Raw genomic sequence first — 23147 nt, 5'->3', positions numbered from 1 at the left:
GTACATCTCTATGACTCTATGGCTATTATTGGTTACTTTCAGGTTGAAGGTCACTAAGGGAAATATTTACAGGTTACAAATTAAAAGATCAGTTGGAATTTTAAAAACAAAATCAAATTAAGAATTTAGTAAATAAAATCGAGATGTGGGGCCAGGCAGTATATTGTGCATTATGTTCAAACCTGCTCAAATCAGGGCTCTTCACAACCCACACCATTGGATTGATGGAAACCAAGGGCAAACGTATAAGAAATGTCACAACATAACTGCGTAAAGTGACCTGAAAACTGCATGAAATGGGAGTTGATGGACCCAACTGAGGTTCAATGTGACCACATCTCTGACAAGTGTTGGTTGCTCTTGAGTATGACCTGTCCTTCTTTGCGGCTGCATCTAGCTGTGTGTAGCTCCTCAGTACACAAACACTAAGTCTGACTATCTACTGAGGTTCTACTTGTCCCTGGTGTTGTGAGGATGGGACTGGTCTTGTTGCTGCAGACTGCTCCAAGGAATTAGACTGTTCCATATCACCTGTCCTTTGTGAAGAAATTTGCAAAGGGAAAACACTTTTCAGCACAAGTCTGTCAGGAAGAGGTCAGTATGTAGTTTCCTCAAGACCCTTTGGGAAAAGGACAGGTTAGTCAGCAGATTGTCAAAGTCATTTGGCAGAATGCCTCATTGCCAGAATTTTCCAACAAGTGCCATGACATTGCTTGGCTCATGGTGAGAAGGGCAGTACCTGTCAGATTCTTCACGTAAGCCTGGATTGTCTGCGCCACCACATGTTGCCTACAAAGTGGTTTAAGGAGGGGGAGTTTGTGACTGTCTCACATTTCCTGCTGGAATATGCCTTTGCAAAAGGGAGACTGGAGAGAGATGCCACACCTGTGTCACTCGCCCATCTCCCCCGCCTTGCAGCTGTCTGCACTGGACCCACTGTTATAGGAGTCATCATTCCTTAGACGCCATCTCTTTGCTGCTGGGCTCATCTCACCACTGCCTCCAATGCTGGGTCCCGAGCTGAACCCACACTAACCCCACCACCAGGAGTTCCCACACTGGGCCTCCCGTGATTCCAACCAGTAGTCTCCTGCTCCGCTGCTGCCTTAGTAACACCAGGAGTCCCCGCTCTGGGCCTACTGCAATCATATCTCTGTCACTCATATTTTAACAGATTACGAGATGAGGTGAGCTTTTCTGTGTGTTTGGTTTAATTAACAGAAGGGTTCACTGCTGTGTCGTAACAGTTTGGGGGCTCAGGTCTGAGATTTGGACAGACCCAGTCTGAGATTTAGACAGACTTGGGGTATGAAAGATCCCAGCAGATTTAAACACTTGCCAATTAGTGTCCTAGTTCTTTAAATAAAAGATAGGTGAGACAATTTGTTTAATTTTGGTTACTTGTGGTTGGTTAAATTAAAAGTGTAAGAAATGGCTCTTAAGATTGCTAAAGAGGTTCTGGGGTTTGAAGATACTTCCCAAATTTGCCAAGAAAATTTGCAAAGGCAGAGGAAGGACACACTTTTAGAATTAAAAGCAACTAAATTAGAATTGGGTTTAACCAGGGACAAAAGGAAAGCTGAAATTGTCGTGGAGTTGGACAATTGAGAGTTCGGTAAAAGGAAAAATGACCCTGACGAGAGTAAGTTCAGGCCTCACAGCAGTAGTCAGGATATGGGAGAGAAAATAAATCAGGAGATAGAAAAGGCATGTAAAAAACAATGTACAGTTACAATAATTATGGGAGTCTTCAATATACAAGTGGACGAGGAAAATCATGTTAATAGGGGATCCCAAGAAAGGGATTTTCTGAATGCCTACGAGGTGGTTTGTTGGAGCAACTTGTGATAGAGCCCTCCAGGAGACAGACAATTCTGGATTTGGTGCTGTGTAATGAGGTAAACCTTATTAAGGAGCTTAAGGTGAAGGATCCCTCGGGGGCAGTGGCCATAATATGATAAAATTCACCCTTCAGTTTGAGATGCAGAAGCAGGAATCAGGTGTAAGGGTTTTACAATTAATTCAATGTAACCATAAAGCCATGAGGGAGGAGCTGGCCAGAGTTGATTGGAAGGGGACTGTAGCAGGGAGGACGGTAGAGCAGCAACAGCAGGAGTTTCTGGGGGTAGTTTGAGGGGCAAAACAGAAATTCATCCCAAGGAAGAAGAAACATAGTAAAGGGAGGATGAGGCAACCACGGCAGACAAGGGAAGTCAGGAATAGCATAAAATCAAAAGGAAAAGCATTCACTGTGGTGAAAATTAGTGGGAAGTCTGAAAATTTGGAAGCTGTTAAAAACCAGAAGAAGACATCTACAAAAACAATAAGGGGGAAGAAGATGAAATATGACAGTAGGCAGGTTGTAATATAAAAGAAGATTGCAAGAGTTGCTTTAGATGCATAAAAAGAAAGAGGCGAGAGTGGACATTGGACCATTAGAAAATGAGGCTGGGGAAGTAGTAATGGGGAGCAAAGAAGTGAATAGGGACTTTGCATTAGTCTTCACTGGTGGAAGACACCATTAGTGTGCCAGGATGTCAAGAGTCAGGAGGCAGAGGTGAGTGTAGGGGCTATCCCTGTGGGGTAGGTGCTGAGGAAGCTGCAAGGTCTGTAGGTGGGTAATTCAGCTGGATCAGATGGACTACACTCCAGAGTTCTGAAGGTGATAGCTAAGGAGATTGGAGGGGCACTGGTGGCAATCAGTCACTTGAGTCAGAGAAGGTACCTGAGAACTGGAAAATGGCTAATGTAACATCCCCATTTAGGAAGGTAAGGAGGCAGAAGGGAGGAAACTACAAGCCGGTTAGACTGACCTTGATCATTTATAAGAATTTAGCATCTATTATTAAGAATGAGACTGTGGAGGGTTTGGAAGTGCAAGATAAAATAGGCTAAGTCAGCACAGCTTCATCAAGGGGAGGTCATGTCTAACATATCTGTTAAAATTCTTTAAGGAGCGAATGAGCAGGTTAGATGAAGGAGAACCAATGGATGTGATCTATTTGAGTTTCCAGAAGGCCTTTAATCAGGAGCCATATATGAAGCCGCTTAATATGATCAGAGCCATTGGTTTTAGGGGCAAGGTCCTGACATTGATAGAGAATTGGCTGACTGGCAGAGGGCAGAGATCGGAGATAAATGAGTATTTTTCAGGCTGGCAACCTGTGACTTGTGCAGTTCTACATTTGCAGTTGTCACAAAGATTGGAAGAGGGACAGGAAGGGCTGAAGAAGTGGGGAGGCTGCGAAGTACTTACAGAAGTGCGGAGAGTGGGCAAAGAAGTGGCAGATGGAATACAGGATGGGAAAGTGTGAAGGTTATGCAATTTGGTAAGAAGAATAGAAACAAAGACTATTTTCAAAATGGGGAAAGGCTTTGGAAAACCAAAACACAAAGGGTAGGAGTTTAGGATTCCCTTAAAGTTAACACGCAGGTTCAGTTGGCAGTTAGGAAGGCAACTACAGCATTAACATTCATTTCAAGAGGGCTAGGATATTAGAGCAGAGGTGTGCTACTGAGGTTGTATAAGGCTCTGGTCAGACAGCATTTGAAATATATGAAAATGTTTGGACCCCATGTCTCAGAAAGGATGTTCTGGCCTTGGAGGGGTCCAGAGGAGGTTTACAAGAATGATCCCAGGGACGAAGGGCTTGTCAAATAAGGAACAGTTAAGGACTCAATGGAGCCTAGAAGGATTTCCAGAATAATGACATTTGCAGAAAAATGAAAGGTCTGAATAGAGTAGACCTGGAGAAGATGTTTCCACTAGTAGGAGACTGGGACATGAGGGAACAGCCTCAAGTTGAAGGGACAACTCATCAGAATTGAGATAAAGAGGAATGTCCACAGCCAGAGGGTGGTGACTCTGTAGAACTCATTGATGCAGCAGGTTGTGGAGACCAAGTCATTGAGTATACTCAAGACAGAGATAGTTAGGTTCTTGGTGGTAAGGGGTTCAAGAGTTATGGGGAGAACTCAAGAGAATGAGGCTCAAAAACATATCAGCCATGACTGAATGGCAGAGCAGACTCAGTGGGATGAATGGCCTAATTCTGCTCCTATATCTTATGACCTTATGGCCTAAGACTGGACATGTGTGATTATCACCACTCACAATGATAATGGTGTTCTAAAGAATTAGTGAGAGGGCATATAAAGGTGAAGACAAAGAACATCATTCTTTTAATCTAGACATAGAACTATAACATAATTAACATTTCCTGTTTAATACAAAGAGCCTTTGAAATGTTTACTGTTGGACACTAAATGTTGAAGCAGCCAACATAATCGATTAAACAAAACTGATATTTCCCCAAAGGTGTGGTTAGCCAGGGCAGTCTCCCTGTTCTGTCCTGTGCTCACTGAAAGAAAATCCAATTTGGTTGAATGACCAGCCAAATGCATGTCAAATACATTATTTTAAATCAATAATTCACAAACCAGACTCCCCTGTTCTTTCTTCTGTTTTCAGGTGTGGGGATTGCTATGATGCTTCTGATTACAATAGCCAACATTTCGTACAACTGCATCGTTGGCTACAGTCTGTACTACCTGTTTGCTTCCTTCCAATCGCCCCTGCCATGGACAGACTGCTTCAGTTGGTGGGCAGCAGATGAAACATGCAGCAGGACCCCCAAAGGTACAGTGTTAGCTTCTACTGGGGAAAGTGTACACACTGATTGTTCATTGTTCACTCTGTCAGTCTGAGTGAGGGAGAGAGGTGGACAATAGTTTCAGTGACCATCCTCATTGTGACCATACAGCAGAAAGACTAGGATAGAAAGCAGCAGGAATCATGGCATTGAGTCACTGGATTAACAGGACAGTCAGTCAGAAATAAATAGTGAAACATCAGAATTTATCAGGTTTTCATATGTCTCATTTTTTTCTTTCATCTTTTCAATAACCCTGTCATGTTTTCTTTCTGACTGCAATCGAGAGTGTGGTGCTGGAAACGGACAGTAGGTCAGGCAGCATCTGAGAAGCAGGAGAATCAATGTTTCCAGCAAAAGCCCTTCATCTGGAATGGGGCTGGGAGCCTCGAGGGGTGGAGAGGTGGGGGGTGTGGGGTGGGGGGTGGGGCGGGGGGGCGGGGGCTGGGATGAAGATAGCTGAGAGTCAATAGATAGATGGAGATGGGGGTAATGGTGTTAGGTCAGAGAAGAGAGTGGAGTGGGTAGGTGGGAAGGAAGCTGGACAGGTGGGACAGCTCATGAGGGCGGTGTTGAGCTGGCAGGTTGGAACTGGGATAAGGTGGGTGGAGGGGGAGTGAGGAAACTGATGAAATCCACATTGATGCCATGGGGTTGAAAGGCCCCAATGTGGAAGCTGAGGCATTATTCCTCCAGGCCTCGGGTGGTTATGCAGTGGTGATGGAGGAGGCCCAGGACCTGCATGCTCTCGGTGGAGTGGGAGGAGTTGAAGCATTCTGTCACGGGACGGTGTGGTTGTATGGTGCGAGTGTCCCGAAGATGTACTCTGAAACGCTCTGCTTTCAATGTAGAGGAGACCACACTGGGAGCAATGGATACAGTAAGTGACATGTTTGGAAGTGCAGGTGAAACTTTGATGGATGTGGAAAGCTCCTTTGGGGCCTTGAACAGAGGCGAGGGGAGAGGTGTGGGTACAGGCTTTGCAATTCCAGTGGTGACAGGGGAAGGTGCCGAGAGGGGAGGGTGAGGGTGGGTTGATGGGGGGCGGGGGGAAGGGGGTGTGGGGGGAACGTGGGCACAATGAGGTAGTCGCAGAGGAAATGGTCTTTACGAAATATGGATAGGGTGGGAAGGGATATATCTCTGGTGGTGGGGTCCGTTTGTAGGTAGCAGAAGTGGTGGTGGATGATGCAATGTATACAGTTGTTGGTGGGGTAGAAGGTGAGGATCATGGGGGTTCTGTCCTTGTTTCTGACTGCATTCGTTGTTTGTACCTCTCTCCATTCCTGTATTGTGTCTCACACTGACTCCCTTCTCTGTCTATTACTGTGTTTTGTGCAGGTATCATTTTCTTAACTTATTCTGTTTTTCTGAGTTTTTCCAAATATCTATCATCTCACATATATTTCTTATACTGTCTGACTCTAAGACACACACAGTTTTTGTTGCATTTATTTAAATGTCTAGTCTCTTGCAATTTCATCTCATCTCCCACATTAACACTACTTAACTCATGATGTCTCATGTTGTTATCAAAGGTTAACGTTGTGTGAATTGACAAGACTTAATTTGAAATCTTGAGATGAGTACATTTGAAATTTCTGAAGCAGAGGGCAAAATGCTTCAACTTTGAAAGAAAATCTACTTTTAAACAGACTGGTATTGTGGGTGATCTCTGACAGTATTGTACAGACTGGGACTGTGGGTGATCCTGGATATCACCTTTAGTCTGTACAATACAGTCAGGGATCACCCACAGTCCCAGTCTGTACAATGCAGTCAGGAGTTTCATGTCTACATTGCTAGTTTCTGAAAGTGAATTGATAAGAGTACATTCAACAAAGTGGTTCATCTGGGCTCAGAGTAATTATGGATGTCTGTAAGATCATAAGACCATAAGATATAGGAGCAGAATTAAGCCAATTGTCCCATCAGGTCTGCTCCACGATTTGATCATCACTGATATGTTTCTCAAATTCATTCTTCTGCCTTCTCCCTGTAATGCTTGATCACCTTACCAATTAAGAACTATTTTATCTCTGCCTTAAATTCACCAAATAACTTGGCCTCCACAGCCCTCTGTGGCAATGAGTTCCATAGATTCATCACTCTCTGGCTGAAGAAATGTCTCCTCACCTCAGTTCGAAAGGGTTGTCCCTTCACTCTGAGACTGTGCCCTGGGATCCTGGCCTCTCCTATGCATGGAAACAACTTCTCCACATCTACTCTATCCAGGCCTGTCAGTATTCTTAACATTTCACTGAGATACACCCTCAAGGAAAGACACAGGGTACACAACTGCTCATCATGTGATAAGCCCTTCATCCCCAGGATCATTCGTAAATCTCCTCTGGATCTCTTCCAATGCCAGCACATCCTTCCTTAGATACAGGGCATGAAACTGCTCACAATATTCCAAATGAGGCCTGACCAAAGCCTTACACAGACTCTGCAGTATATCCCTGTTCTTGAATTCTAGCTGTCTTGAAGTGAGTGCTAATGTTGCATTTGCCTTCATAACTGCCAATGAAACTAGCATGTTAACCTTCAGGTAATCCTGAACCAAGACTCTCAAGACCATGTGTGCTTCAGATTTCTGAAGCCTTTCCCCATTTAGAAAATAGTCTATGCCTCTATTCTTCCTACTAAAGTGCATATCCTCACACTTTTTCACATTGCCACATTCCATCTGCCACTTCTTTGCCCACTCTCCTAACCTCTGTATGGCCTTCTATAACCTCCTCACTTCCTCACCACTATCTGTTCCTTCACTTATCTTCGTCTCATCTGTAAACTTAGCAACAATGCCCTTAGCTCCTTCATCCAGATTGTTAATGTATAATGTGAACATCCCAACACTGATACCTGCAGAACTCCATTAGTCACCAGCTGCAATACCCCAAAAAGCCCCTTTATCACCACTCTCTATCTTCTGCCAGACAGCCAATTCTCTATCCATGCCAGTACTGTGCCCCAAATGCCATGTGCTCTTATCTTTTTTAACAGCATCCTGCTTCAGTCACCAATCAGCTGAAAGATTTTTAAAATTAAACACATCACAAACTAAATATAAATGCATTCTTTTTGTGTGTGACCAAAGCTGGAGAAGGAGATCTTCTTTATGAAAATCCTCAACGTCACTAAGAAAGCTTCAGTACAATCAATAATTAACAGTCTGCTCTGTCAACCCTGCACATGGCTTCACAGCTGTGATAAACCATAGCAGCTGAGGTGAGCCACAATGTTCAAAAACACCTGTCATATTCTAAAGGGAAAATACACGTGTTCCTGTCTCCCAGTGTTAACAAATGGCTCCTTAAAACGTTTCAGGGATCTAGATTCACATCTTTACCAAAAACTAATCAATTCTTCTTTGGGCTGTCCCTTGACTATGAACTATGCTATGTTGGAATCCATACATTAGATTTTCAGGTATATTGCTTACAAACAAAAAGACTAACAGAATAAAAACATTAACTCATCTACATTACTGGAGGTAACTTGACTAAGACGTAATATAATATTAAGGGCAGTTAAGCTGATAAAACCATAGATGCCCAATTACATGGCTGGATATATTCCAAAGCATAATCTTAGCGATATCTACCCCAGAGTCCTAAGAGTATCCAAGTCCTAACCTGACACCCTGCCCCAACTTCCCCTTGAGATGTGATATCACCCCCAGCTCTCTACTGGTATCAAATCTGTCCCCACCCTTTCATTCACCATTACCGTTGGATCTCTTCCCTCCGCATCAATTTATTTTTTAACTCTAAAAGTGAATATTAAATAACAACTATTCATAAATCTAAGCCTCCCTTTCTCATAACTGCTTATTACCTGCCTCCAACACTATAAAAAATGCTGTTCCAATAAGACACTTATTAAAATTACATCAACTTAATTTCAAAACCAAACAGCAGCTGTTGTCTTCAGTGTCTGTCTTCTTCTGACTAAAGATCTCCCTGGGTTGTCTTCTTTCTTTTCACTCTGACTATGTTTCATATGAAAAGGTACCTTTGGTAAAGAATGTTTCCTAATTTTGTGGGTGTCTCTCTTGATGGCAGTTGCTCTGTCTCCAATTTTCAAAATGCCGACATTTTTATATCCCAAACATCAGATTGCCTCATTGGTTTGATGCTGGCAAAACGAGAAATTCAAACTCGATTGGGTTTTATTATCCTGGGGCATAATTTAAACTGATTGGTTAAATTTGAATTGTTATCAAAACAGCAACCAGCTCAAGTATTCATTTCATAGCCAAATGTTCCATAATTTAATTATCCAGTATACTTTAAGATTGCCATCTCGTCATGTACACAGGTACTTGAAGCTCTTTGTTCAGAACAGCATTCATTCTCTCTTAAAGGTACAGCACACACCTTCAACTTCATAACAGTTATCCTGTACCATGGCATCTTACTCTCTTGGCACCATACCTCTACTCAGTTGGCACCCTATCCACATGGCACCTTATCTACATAAGGTAGTTTGCATATCTGCACCCTACCCACATGCACCCCATTTAGCTGGCACCTTTCTCCTATCAGTCTAGCACCCTCCCCTCCCTGCACCCTAACACACATCTACCTTATGAACTTACCATTTGACAGCAGCTGTTAAAGTGGCTGTCAGGAACATTAAAATGTGAGAAACCAGCAGCTGCCTGCTGTGAAAACAGGTTATGTTCTGCCTTCCTCTGGCAGGCTCTGTGCGGTGAAAGAACAGTCACAGTGGAAATGTGGCCTCCCATTTCTGAGAGAGCCCTGAGTTGAATCTCCCGTTCAGAAATGTGGAGCTCCATTCATTCATTCAAAAACAGGACTGGTGTAGCCAGGTGTATAAGACTTCCCTTTCCTGGAAATTCCAGCCTATTATAATCCTTAAAGTTTTCTACAATAACTACTACCAAATACTTTTGTACTAACTTTTTACACTGTAACATTTTAATTTGGGTTTATAATTGCTCAGATGACATATTTTGTCAAACAAGAGTATAAGCAGATTGAGCGCCAGAGATGGACTGTGCTGAGAGTGATTGCACGGACTGTACCTCTGTGTTCTTGAGGACCTAAAATTTGAATATAGGTTATTACTAGAAGCAAAAAGTATATGTGGATTTTTACTAACCACAAAATTGTTTTTCAAATTAAAAGAATACTATAAAAACGCTTGAGAATGGTGATTGAACCCTGTGAATATATACTGCTGATTTGCAGAATTAAGCTGAAATTCAAAGGGGACAGTAGAGTTTTCATAAAATGAATACTGACACATTATTTGATCATTTGAACTAACCTTGAACTGATACATGGCATGACAATTTATATAAATAAGATTTCTTTTCAAAGGAAGTACCATTGAATTAGCCTGTTGTCAATCATGTCACCATATTACAGTTGATTGGACTTTTATTGTAATTAAAAACCCTTTCCCAGGAAATATCATTGGATTACTTGCTGTCAATCATTTCACCTTATTATATGTGATTGGTCTTTCTTTTTCTTAAAAAAACATACAAATAATGTGTAAATTTTCAAATGTAATTGTGCAACTTCACCACAGAACACAGAAGCTTTAACCTCTGTGTTGCTGGATAGAATTGTGTCAAGGTACCTTAATTCAATAAACATATGACCCTTGCTTTTTGAACAGACCATATTTGTTGATTTTTTTGACCGATTGCGAACCAAGAGGGGTCATAGATCTTCATTTTGTTGCCGTGACACGTTTTGGTTCGGAGAGAAGGTGAACAGCGGTGTAATAGTTAATTATCTTTCCCTATTGAGAGTTGAGGAATTCAGCCGACCAGACGTGCGTATTTTAAGAGCGTTTCGTTTTCCTCTCATTCAAGTGGTGTCTGACATGACCCTCGCTGTTTATTTTCCAATCCAGCCCGAAAGGATTGGTCTAAGCAAGGGTTGGGTCTGGGGATTTTTAAATGTACAAAGAAGAGGGGGGAGAGATTAATTGAGGTTGAGGGTGCTTTGGTACGAACGGACAGTGGTCTCCACAAAATTGCTGAATGTTGAGGGGAATAATGAACTTGAATTCACGAGCTTTGTTAACTTGTGAGTTTTAAACTTGGATCTTTGTATTTTCATCAGTTTTCAGAGGCTGGTGGCCTCAACAGATTTAATACATGGAAATTAGTAAATTAGGGAGGCAAATGTCCCCCGATATTTGACGTAATTGGGGAGGCAGGTGGCCCCCGATATTTGACATAATTAGAGAGGCTGATGGCCCCCGATACTTGAAGTAATTTGGTAGGCAGATGGTACCCGACATTTGTAGTAATTAGGGAGGCAGGTGGCCCCCGATATTTGTAGTAATTAGGGAGGCAGGTGGCCCCCGATATTTGTAGTAATTAGTGAGGCAGGTGGCCCCCGATATTTGTAGTAATTAGGGAGGCAGGTGGCCCCCGATATTTGTAGTAATTAGTGAGGCAGGTGGCCCCCGATATTTGTAGTAATTAGGGAGGCAGGTGGCCCCCGATATTTGTAGTAATTAGGGAGGCAGGTGGCCCCCGACATTTGTAGTAATTAGGGAGGCAGGTGGCCCCCGATATTTGTAGTAATTAGGGAGGCAGGTGGCCCCCGACATTTGTAGCAATTAGTGAGGCAGGTGGCCCCCGATATTTGTAGTAATTAGGGAGGCAGGTGGCCCCCGATATTTGTAGTAATTAGTGAGGCAGGTGGCCCCCGATATTTGGAGTAATTAGGGAGGCAGGTGGCCCCCGATATTTGTAGTAATTAGGGAGGCAGGTGGCCCCCGATATTTGTAGTAATTAGGGAGGCAGGTGGCCCCCGATATTTGTAGCAATTAGTGAGGCAGGTGGCCCCCGATATTTGTAGTAATTAGGGAGGCAGGTGGCCCCCGATATTTGTAGTAATTAGTGAGGCAGGTGGCCCCCGATATTTGGAGTAATTAGGGAGGCAGGTGGCCCCCGATATTTGTAGTAATTAGGGAGGCAGGTGGCCCCCGATATTTGTAGTAATTAGGGAGGCAGGTGGCCCCCGATATTTGTAGCAATTAGTGAGGCAGGTGGCCCCCGATATTTGTAGTAATTAGGGAGGCAGGTGGCCCCCGATATTTGTAGTAATTAGGGAGGCAGGTGGCCCCCGATATTTGGAGTAATTAGGGAGGCAGGTGGCCCCCGATATTTGGAGTAATTAGGGAGGCAGGTGGCCCCCGATATTTGGAGTAATTAGGGAGGCAGGTGGCCCCCGATATTTGGAGTAATTAGGGAGGCAAGTGGCCCCCGATATTTGGAGTAATTAGGGAGGCAGGTGGCCCCCGATATTTGTAGTAATTAGTGAGGCAGGTGGCCCCCGATATTTGTAGTAATTAGTGAGGCAGGTGGCCCCCGATATTTGTAGTAATTAGGGAGGCAGGTGGCCCCCGATATTTGTAGTAATTAGAGAGGCTGGTGGCCCCCGATATTTGTAGCAATTAGGGAGGCCGGTGGCCCACGATATTTGTAGTAATTAGGGAGGCAGGTGGCCCCCGATATTTGTAGTAATTAGGGAGGCAGGTGGCCCACGATATTTGTAGTAATTAGGGAGGCAGGTGGCCCCCGATATTTGGAGTAATTAGTGAGACAGGTGGCCCCCGATATTTGTAGTAATTAGGGAGGCAGGTGGCCCCCGATATTTGTAGTAATTAGGGAGGCAGGTGGCCCCCGATATTTGTAGTAATTAGGGAGGCAGGTGGCCCCCGATATTTGTAGTAATTAGGGAGGCAGGTGGCCCCGATATTTGAAGTAATTAGGGAGGCAGGTAGCCCCCGATATTTGGAGTAATTAGTGAGGCAGGTGGCCCCCGATATTGGTAGCAATTAGTGAGGCAGGTGGCCCCCGATATTTGTAGTAATTAGGGAGGCAGGTGGCCCCCGATATTTGTAGTAATTAGGGAGGCAGGTGGCCCCCGATATTTGTAGTAATTAGGGAGGCAGGTGGCCCCCGATATTTTTAGTAATAAGTGAGGCAGGTGGCCCCCGATCTTTGAAGTAATTAGGGAGGCAGGTGGCCCCCGACATTTGTAGTAATTAGTGAGGCAGGTGGCCCCCGATATTTGTAGTAATTAGGGAGGCAGGTGGCTCCCGATAATTGTAGTAATTAGGGAGGCAGGTGGCCCCCAATATTTGAAGTAATTAGTGAGGCAGATGGCCCCCGACATTTGCAGTAATTAGTGAGGCAGATGGCCCCCGATATTTGTAGTAATTAGGGAGGCAGGTGGCCCCCGATATTTGTAGCAATTAGGGAGGCAGGTGGCTCCCGATATTTGTAGTAATTAGGGAGGCAGGTGGCCCCATATATTTGTAGTAATTAGGGAGGCAGGTGGCCCCCGATATTTGTAGTAATTAGGGAGGCAGGTGGCTCCCGATAATTGTAGTAATTAGGGAGGCAGGTGGCCCCCGATATTTGAAGTAATTAGGGAGGCAGATGGCCCCCGACATTTGTAGTAATTAGTGAGGCAGATGGCCCCCGATATTTGTAGTAATTAGGGAGGCAGGTGGCCCCCGATATTTGTAGCAATTAGGGAGGCAGGTGGCTCCCGATATTTGTAGTAATTAGTGAGGCAGGTGGCCCCCGATATTTGTAGTAATTAGGGAGGCAGGTGGCCCCCGATATTTGTAGTAATTAGGGAGGCAGGTGGCTCCCGATAATTGTAGTAATTAGGGAGGCAGGTGGCCCCTGATATTTGAAGTAATTAGGGAGGCAGATGGCCCCCGACATTTGTAGTAATTAGTGAGGCAGATGGCCCCCGATATTTGTAGTAATTAGGGAGGCAGGTGGCCCCCGATATTTGTAGCAATTAGGGAGGCAGGTGGCTCCCGATATTTGTAGTAATTAGGGAGGCAGGTGGCCCCATATATTTGTAGTAATTAGGGAGGCAGGTGGCCCCCGATATTTGTAGTAATTAGTGAGGCAGGTGGCCCCCGACATTTGTAGTAATTAGGGAGGCAGGTGGCCCCCGACATTTGTAGTAATTAGGGAGGCAGTTGGTCCCCGATATTTGGAGTAATTAGGGAGGCAGGTGGCCCCCGATATTTGTAGTAATTAGGGAGGCAGGTGGCCTCCGATATTTGGAGTAATTCGTGAGGCAGGTGGCCCCCGACATTTGTAGTAATTAGGGAGGCAGGTGGCCCCCGATATTTGGAGTAATTAGTGAGGCAGGTGGCCCCCGATATTAGTAGCAATTAGTGAGGCAGGTGGCCCCCGATATTTGTAGTAATTAGGGAGGCAGGTGGCCCCCGATATTTGTAGTAATTAGGGAGGCAGGTGGCCCCCGATATTTGTAGTAATTAGTGAGGCAGGTGGCCCCCGATATTTGAAGTAATTAGGGAGGCAGATGGCCCCCGACATTGGTAGTAATTAGTGAGGCAGGTGGCCCCCGACATTTGTAGTAATTAGAGAGGCAGGTGGCCCCCGATATTTGTAGTAATTAGTGAGGCAGGTGGCCCCCGACATTTGTAGTAATTAGTGAGGCAGGTGGCCCCCGACATTTGTAGTAATTAGAGAGGCAGTTGGCCCCGATATTTGTAGTAATTAGTGAGGCAGGTGGCCCCCGATATTTGTAGTAATTAGAGAGGCAGGTGGCCCCCGATATTTGTAGTAAGTAGAGAGGCAGGTGGCCCCCGATATTTGTAGTAATTAGAGAGGCAGGTGTCACCCGATATTTGTAGTAATTAGGGAGGCAGGTGGCCCCCGATATTTGTAGTAATTAGGGAGGCAGGTGGCCCCCGATATTTGAAGTAATTAGAGAGGCAGGTGACTCCCGATATTTGTGGTAATTAGTGAGGCAGATGGCCCCCGATATTTGTAGTAATTAGGGAGGCAGGTGGCCCCCGATATTTGTAGCAATTAGGGAGGCAGGTGGCTCCCGATATTTGTAGTAATTAGTGAGGCAGGTGGCCCCCGATATTTGTAGTAATTAGGGAGGCAGGTGGCCCCCGATATTTGTAGTAATTAGGGAGGCAGGTGGCTCCCGATAATTGTAGTAATTAGGGAGGCAGGTGGCCCCTGATATTTGAAGTAATTAGGGAGGCAGATGGCCCCCGATATTTGTAGTAATTAGTGAGGCAGATGGCCCCCGATATTTGTAGTAATTAGGGAGGCAGGTGGCCCCCGATATTTGTAGCAATTAGGGAGGCAGGTGGCTCCCGATATTTGTAGTAATTAGTGAGGCAGGTGGCCCCCGATATTTGTAGTAATTAGGGAGGCAGGTGGCCCCCGATATTTGTAGTAATTAGGGAGGCAGGTGGCTCCCGATAATTGTAGTAATTAGGGAGGCAGGTGGCCCCTGATATTTGAAGTAATTAGGGAGGCAGATGGCCCCCGACATTTGTAGTAATTAGTGAGGCAGATGGCCCCCGATATTTGTAGTAATTAGGGAGGCAGGTGGCCCCCGATATTTGTAGCAATTAGGGAGGCAGGTGGCTCCCGATATTTGTAGTAATTAGGGAGGCAGGTGGCCCCATATATTTGTAGTAATTAGGGAGGCAGGTGGCCCCCGATATTTGTAGTAATTAGTGAGGCAGGTGGCCCCCGACATTTGTAGTAATTAGGGAGGCAGGTGGCCCCCGACATTTGTAGTAATTAGGGAGGCAGGTGGCCCCCGACATTTGTAGTAATTAGGGAGGCAGGTGGCCCCCGATATTTGTAGCAATTAGGGAGGCAGGTGGCTCCCGATATTTGTAGTAATTAGGGAGGCAGGTGGCCCCCGATATTTGTAGTAATTAGTGAGGCAGGTGGCCCCCGATATTTGGAGTAATTAGGGAGGCAGGTGGCCCCCGATATTTGTAGTAATTAGGGAGGCAGGTGGCCCCCGATATTTGTAGTAATTAGGGAGGCAGGTGGCCCCCGATATTTGTAGCAATTAGTGAGGCAGGTGGCCCCCGATATTTGTAGTAATTAGGGAGGCAGGTGGCCCCCGATATTTGTAGTAATTAGTGAGGCAGGTGGCCCCCGATATTTGGAGTAATTAGGGAGGCAGGTGGCCCCCGATATTTGTAGTAATTAGGGAGGCAGGTGGCCCCCGATATTTGTAGTAATTAGGGAGGCAGGTGGCCCCCGATATTTGTAGCAATTAGTGAGGCAGGTGGCCCCCGATATTTGTAGTAATTAGGGAGGCAGGTGGCCCCCGATATTTGTAGTAATTAGGGAGGCAGGTGGCCCCCGATATTTGGAGTAATTAGGGAGGCAGGTGGCCCCCGATATTTGGAGTAATTAGGGAGGCAGGTGGCCCCCGATATTTGGAGTAATTAGGGAGGCAGGTGGCCCCCGATATTTGTAGTAATTAGGGAGGCAGGTGGCTCCCGATAATTGTAGTAATTAGGGAGGCAGGTGGCCCCTGATATTTGAAGTAATTAGGGAGGCAGATGGCCCCCGACATTTGTAGTAATTAGTGAGGCAGATGGCCCCCGATATTTGTAGTAATTAGGGAGGCAGGTGGCCCCCGATATTTGTAGCAATTAGGGAGGCAGGTGGCTCCCGATATTTGTAGTAATTAGGGAGGCAGGTGGCCCCATATATTTGTAGTAATTAGGGAGGCAGGTGGCCCCCGATATTTGTAGTAATTAGTGAGGCAGGTGGCCCCCGACATTTGTAGTAATTAGGGAGGCAGGTGGCCCCCGACATTTGTAGTAATTAGGGAGGCAGTTGGTCCCCGATATTTGGAGTAATTAGGGAGGCAGGTGGCCCCCGATATTTGTAGTAATTAGGGAGGCAGGTGGCCTCCGATATTTGGAGTAATTCGTGAGGCAGGTGGCCCCCGACATTTGTAGTAATTAGGGAGGCAGGTGGCCCCCGATATTTGGAGTAATTAGTGAGGCAGGTGGCCCCCGATATTAGTAGCAATTAGTGAGGCAGGTGGCCCCCGATATTTGTAGTAATTAGGGAGGCAGGTGGCCCCCGATATTTGTAGTAATTAGGGAGGCAGGTGGCCCCCGATATTTGTAGTAATTAGTGAGGCAGGTGGCCCCCGATATTTGAAGTAATTAGGGAGGCAGATGGCCCCCGACATTGGTAGTAATTAGTGAGGCAGGTGGCCCCCGACATTTGTAGTAATTAGAGAGGCAGGTGGCCCCCGATATTTGTAGTAATTAGTGAGGCAGGTGGCCCCCGACATTTGTAGTAATTAGTGAGGCAGGTGGCCCCCGACATTTGTAGTAATTAGAGAGGCAGTTGGCCCCGATATTTGTAGTAATTAGTGAGGCAGGTGGCCCCCGATATTTGTAGTAATTAGAGAGGCAGGTGGCCCCCGATATTTGTAGTAAGTAGAGAGGCAGGTGGCCCCCGATATTTGTAGTAATTAGAGAGGCAGGTGTCACCCGATATTTGTAGTAATTAGGGAGGCAGGTGGCCCCCGATATTTGTAGTAATTAGGGAGGCAGGTGGCCCCCGATATTTGAAGTAATTAGAGAGGCAGGTGACTCCCGATATTTGTGGTAATTAGTGAGGCAGATGGCCCCCGATATTTGTAGTAATTAGGGAGGCAGGTGGCCCCCGATATTTGTAGCAATTAGGGAGGCAGGTGGCTCCCGATATTTGTAGTAATTAGTGAGGCAGGTGGCCCCCGATATTTGTAGTAATTAGGGAGGCAGGTGGCCCCCGATATTTGTAGTAATTAGGGAGGCAGGTGGCTCCCGATAATTGTAGTAATTAGGGAGGCAGGTGGCCCCTGATATTTGAAGTAATTAGGGAGGCAGATGGCCCCCGATATTTGTAGTAATTAGTGAGGCAGATGGCCCCCGATATTTGTAGTAATTAGGGAGGCAGGTGGCCCCCGATATTTGTAGCAATTAGGGAGGCAGGTGGCTCCCGATATTTGTAGTAATTAGTGAGGCAGGTGGCCCCCGATATTTGTAGTAATTAGGGAGGCAGGTGGCCCCCGATATTTGTAGTAATTAGGGAGGCAGGTGGCTCCCGATAATTGTAGTAATTAGGGAGGCAGGTGGCCCCTGATATTTGAAGTAATTAGGGAGGCAGATGGCCCCCGACATTTGTAGTAATTAGTGAGGCAGATGGCCCCCGATATTTGTAGTAATTAGGGAGGCAGGTGGCCCCCGATATTTGTAGCAATTAGGGAGGCAGGTGGCTCCCGATATTTGTAGTAATTAGGGAGGCAGGTGGCCCCATATATTTGTAGTAATTAGGGAGGCAGGTGGCCCCCGATATTTGTAGTAATTAGTGAGGCAGGTGGCCCCCGACATTTGTAGTAATTAGGGAGGCAGGTGGCCCCCGACATTTGTAGTAATTAGGGAGGCAGGTGGCCCCCGACATTTGTAGTAATTAGGGAGGCAGGTGGCCCCCGATATTTGTAGCAATTAGGGAGGCAGGTGGCTCCCGATATTTGTAGTAATTAGGGAGGCAGGTGGCCCCCGATATTTGTAGTAATTAGTGAGGCAGGTGGCCCCCGATATTTGGAGTAATTAGGGAGGCAGGTGGCCCCCGATATTTGTAGTAATTAGGGAGGCAGGTGGCCCCCGATATTTGTAGTAATTAGGGAGGCAGGTGGCCCCCGATATTTGTAGCAATTAGTGAGGCAGGTGGCCCCCGATATTTGTAGTAATTAGGGAGGCAGGTGGCCCCCGATATTTGTAGTAATTAGTGAGGCAGGTGGCCCCCGATATTTGGAGTAATTAGGGAGGCAGGTGGCCCCCGATATTTGTAGTAATTAGGGAGGCAGGTGGCCCCCGATATTTGTAGTAATTAGGGAGGCAGGTGGCCCCCGATATTTGTAGCAATTAGTGAGGCAGGTGGCCCCCGATATTTGTAGTAATTAGGGAGGCAGGTGGCCCCCGATATTTGTAGTAATTAGGGAGGCAGGTGGCCCCCGATATTTGGAGTAATTAGGGAGGCAGGTGGCCCCCGATATTTGGAGTAATTAGGGAGGCAGGTGGCCCCCGATATTTGGAGTAATTAGGGAGGCAGGTGGCCCCCGATATTTGGAGTAATTAGGGAGGCAAGTGGCCCCCGATATTTGGAGTAATTAGGGAGGCAGGTGGCCCCCGATATTTGTAGTAATTAGTGAGGCAGGTGGCCCCCGATATTTGTAGTAATTAGTGAGGCAGGTGGCCCCCGATATTTGTAGTAATTAGGGAGGCAGGTGGCCCCCGATATTTGTAGTAATTAGAGAGGCTGGTGGCCCCCGATATTTGTAGCAATTAGGGAGGCCGGTGGCCCACGATATTTGTAGTAATTAGGGAGGCAGGTGGCCCCCGATATTTGTAGTAATTAGGGAGGCAGGTGGCCCACGATATTTGTAGTAATTAGGGAGGCAGGTGGCCCCCGATATTTGGAGTAATTAGTGAGACAGGTGGCCCCCGATATTTGTAGTAATTAGGGAGGCAGGTGGCCCCCGATATTTGTAGTAATTAGGGAGGCAGGTGGCCCCCGATATTTGTAGTAATTAGGGAGGCAGGTGGCCCCCGATATTTGTAGTAATTAGGGAGGCAGGTGGCCCCGATATTTGAAGTAATTAGGGAGGCAGGTAGCCCCCGATATTTGGAGTAATTAGTGAGGCAGGTGGCCCCCGATATTGGTAGCAATTAGTGAGGCAGGTGGCCCCCGATATTTGTAGTAATTAGGGAGGCAGGTGGCCCCCGATATTTGTAGTAATTAGGGAGGCAGGTGGCCCCCGATATTTGTAGTAATTAGGGAGGCAGGTGGCCCCCGATATTTTTAGTAATAAGTGAGGCAGGTGGCCCCCGATCTTTGAAGTAATTAGGGAGGCAGGTGGCCCCCGACATTTGTAGTAATTAGTGAGGCAGGTGGCCCCCGATATTTGTAGTAATTAGGGAGGCAGGTGGCTCCCGATAATTGTAGTAATTAGGGAGGCAGGTGGCCCCCAATATTTGAAGTAATTAGTGAGGCAGATGGCCCCCGACATTTGCAGTAATTAGTGAGGCAGATGGCCCCCGATATTTGTAGTAATTAGGGAGGCAGGTGGCCCCCGATATTTGTAGCAATTAGGGAGGCAGGTGGCTCCCGATATTTGTAGTAATTAGGGAGGCAGGTGGCCCCATATATTTGTAGTAATTAGGGAGGCAGGTGGCCCCCGATATTTGTAGTAATTAGGGAGGCAGGTGGCTCCCGATAATTGTAGTAATTAGGGAGGCAGGTGGCCCCCGATATTTGAAGTAATTAGGGAGGCAGATGGCCCCCGACATTTGTAGTAATTAGTGAGGCAGATGGCCCCCGATATTTGTAGTAATTAGGGAGGCAGGTGGCCCCCGATATTTGTAGCAATTAGGGAGGCAGGTGGCTCCCGATATTTGTAGTAATTAGTGAGGCAGGTGGCCCCCGATATTTGTAGTAATTAGGGAGGCAGGTGGCCCCCGATATTTGTAGTAATTAGGGAGGCAGGTGGCTCCCGATAATTGTAGTAATTAGGGAGGCAGGTGGCCCCTGATATTTGAAGTAATTAGGGAGGCAGATGGCCCCCGACATTTGTAGTAATTAGTGAGGCAGATGGCCCCCGATATTTGTAGTAATTAGGGAGGCAGGTGGCCCCCGATATTTGTAGCAATTAGGGAGGCAGGTGGCTCCCGATATTTGTAGTAATTAGGGAGGCAGGTGGCCCCATATATTTGTAGTAATTAGGGAGGCAGGTGGCCCCCGATATTTGTAGTAATTAGTGAGGCAGGTGGCCCCCGACATTTGTAGTAATTAGGGAGGCAGGTGGCCCCCGACATTTGTAGTAATTAGGGAGGCAGTTGGTCCCCGATATTTGGAGTAATTAGGGAGGCAGGTGGCCCCCGATATTTGTAGTAATTAGGGAGGCAGGTGGCCTCCGATATTTGGAGTAATTCGTGAGGCAGGTGGCCCCCGACATTTGTAGTAATTAGGGAGGCAGGTGGCCCCCGATATTTGGAGTAATTAGTGAGGCAGGTGGCCCCCGATATTAGTAGCAATTAGTGAGGCAGGTGGCCCCCGATATTTGTAGTAATTAGGGAGGCAGGTGGCCCCCGATATTTGTAGTAATTAGGGAGGCAGGTGGCCCCCGATATTTGTAGTAATTAGTGAGGCAGGTGGCCCCCGATATTTGAAGTAATTAGGGAGGCAGATGGCCCCCGACATTGGTAGTAATTAGTGAGGCAGGTGGCCCCCGACATTTGTAGTAATTAGAGAGGCAGGTGGCCCCCGATATTTGTAGTAATTAGTGAGGCAGGTGGCCCCCGACATTTGTAGTAATTAGTGAGGCAGGTGGCCCCCGACATTTGTAGTAATTAGAGAGGCAGTTGGCCCCGATATTTGTAGTAATTAGTGAGGCAGGTGGCCCCCGATATTTGTAGTAATTAGAGAGGCAGGTGGCCCCCGATATTTGTAGTAAGTAGAGAGGCAGGTGGCCCCCGATATTTGTAGTAATTAGAGAGGCAGGTGTCACCCGATATTTGTAGTAATTAGGGAGGCAGGTGGCCCCCGATATTTGTAGTAATTAGGGAGGCAGGTGGCCCCCGATATTTGAAGTAATTAGAGAGGCAGGTGACTCCCGATATTTGTGGTAATTAGTGAGGCAGATGGCCCCCGATATTTGTAGTAATTAGGGAGGCAGGTGGCCCCCGATATTTGTAGCAATTAGGGAGGCAGGTGGCTCCCGATATTTGTAGTAATTAGTGAGGCAGGTGGCCCCCGATATTTGTAGTAATTAGGGAGGCAGGTGGCCCCCGATATTTGTAGTAATTAGGGAGGCAGGTGGCTCCCGATAATTGTAGTAATTAGGGAGGCAGGTGGCCCCTGATATTTGAAGTAATTAGGGAGGCAGATGGCCCCCGATATTTGTAGTAATTAGTGAGGCAGATGGCCCCCGATATTTGTAGTAATTAGGGAGGCAGGTGGCCCCCGATATTTGTAGCAATTAGGGAGGCAGGTGGCTCCCGATATTTGTAGTAATTAGTGAGGCAGGTGGCCCCCGATATTTGTAGTAATTAGGGAGGCAGGTGGCCCCCGATATTTGTAGTAATTAGGGAGGCAGGTGGCTCCCGATAATTGTAGTAATTAGGGAGGCAGGTGGCCCCTGATATTTGAAGTAATTAGGGAGGCAGATGGCCCCCGACATTTGTAGTAATTAGTGAGGCAGATGGCCCCCGATATTTGTAGTAATTAGGGAGGCAGGTGGCCCCCGATATTTGTAGCAATTAGGGAGGCAGGTGGCTCCCGATATTTGTAGTAATTAGGGAGGCAGGTGGCCCCATATATTTGTAGTAATTAGGGAGGCAGGTGGCCCCCGATATTTGTAGTAATTAGTGAGGCAGGTGGCCCCCGACATTTGTAGTAATTAGGGAGGCAGGTGGCCCCCGACATTTGTAGTAATTAGGGAGGCAGTTGGTCCCCGATATTTGGAGTAATTAGGGAGGCAGGTGGCCCCCGATATTTGTAGTAATTAGGGAGGCAGGTGGCCTCCGATATTTGGAGTAATTCGTGAGGCAGGTGGCCCCCGACATTTGTAGTAATTAGGGAGGCAGGTGGCCCCCGATATTTGGAGTAATTAGTGAGGCAGGTGGCCCCCGATATTAGTAGCAATTAGTGAGGCAGGTGGCCCCCGATATTTGTAGTAATTAGGGAGGCAGGTGGCCCCCGATATTTGTAGTAATTAGGGAGGCAGGTGGCCCCCGATATTTGTAGTAATTAGTGAGGCAGGTGGCCCCCGATATTTGAAGTAATTAGGGAGGCAGATGGCCCCCGACATTGGTAGTAATTAGTGAGGCAGGTGGCCCCCGACATTTGTAGTAATTAGAGAGGCAGGTGGCCCCCGATATTTGTAGTAATTAGTGAGGCAGGTGGCCCCCGACATTTGTAGTAATTAGTGAGGCAGGTGGCCCCCGACATTTGTAGTAATTAGAGAGGCAGTTGGCCCCGATATTTGTAGTAATTAGTGAGGCAGGTGGCCCCCGATATTTGTAGTAATTAGAGAGGCAGGTGGCCCCCGATATTTGTAGTAAGTAGAGAGGCAGGTGGCCCCCGATATTTGTAGTAATTAGAGAGGCAGGTGTCACCCGATATTTGTAGTAATTAGGGAGGCAGGTGGCCCCCGATATTTGTAGTAATTAGGGAGGCAGGTGGCCCCCGATATTTGAAGTAATTAGAGAGGCAGGTGACTCCCGATATTTGTGGTAATTAGGGAGGCAAGTGGCCCCCGATATTTGTAGTAATTAGGGAGGCAGGTGGCCCCCGATATTTGGAGTAATTAGTGAGGCAGGTGGCCCCCGATATTGGTAGCAATTAGTGAGGCAGGTGGCCCCCAATATTTGTAGTAATTAGGGAGGCCGGTGGCCCCCGATATTTGTAGTAATTAGGGAGGCAGGTGGCCCCCGACATTTGTAGTAATTAGTGAGGCAGGTGTCCCCCGGTATTTGTCGTAATTAGTGAGGCAGGTGGCCCCCGATATTCCTAGTAATTAGAGAGGCAGGTGGCCCCCGATATTTGTAGTAATTAGTGAGGCAGGTGGCCCCCGACATTTGTAGTAATTAGTGAGGCAGGTGGCCTCCGAC

The 23147-nt window shown here is 46.7% G+C and overlaps 1 protein-coding gene across 1 annotated transcript in view; it reads left to right on the top strand.

Annotated features, from left to right (window-relative positions):
- LOC140495618 (sodium- and chloride-dependent neutral and basic amino acid transporter B(0+)-like) overlaps nt 1-23147 on the top strand; it is an 83397-nt gene that overhangs the window by 1598 nt on the left and 58652 nt on the right. Inside the window, exon 4 of the mRNA XM_072594617.1 lies at nt 4472-4639. Coding sequence (XP_072450718.1) covers nt 4472-4639 — 168 coding nt within the window. The remainder of the gene's footprint in view (nt 1-4471; nt 4640-23147) is intronic.

Source organism: Chiloscyllium punctatum, chromosome 25 (assembly GCF_047496795.1).
Source record: "Chiloscyllium punctatum isolate Juve2018m chromosome 25, sChiPun1.3, whole genome shotgun sequence".
In the NCBI taxonomy this organism is placed as follows: domain Eukaryota; kingdom Metazoa; phylum Chordata; class Chondrichthyes; order Orectolobiformes; family Hemiscylliidae; genus Chiloscyllium; species Chiloscyllium punctatum.
Note: the sequence above shows the minus strand (reverse complement) of the source record. Positions and strands in the feature narration are given on the sequence as shown.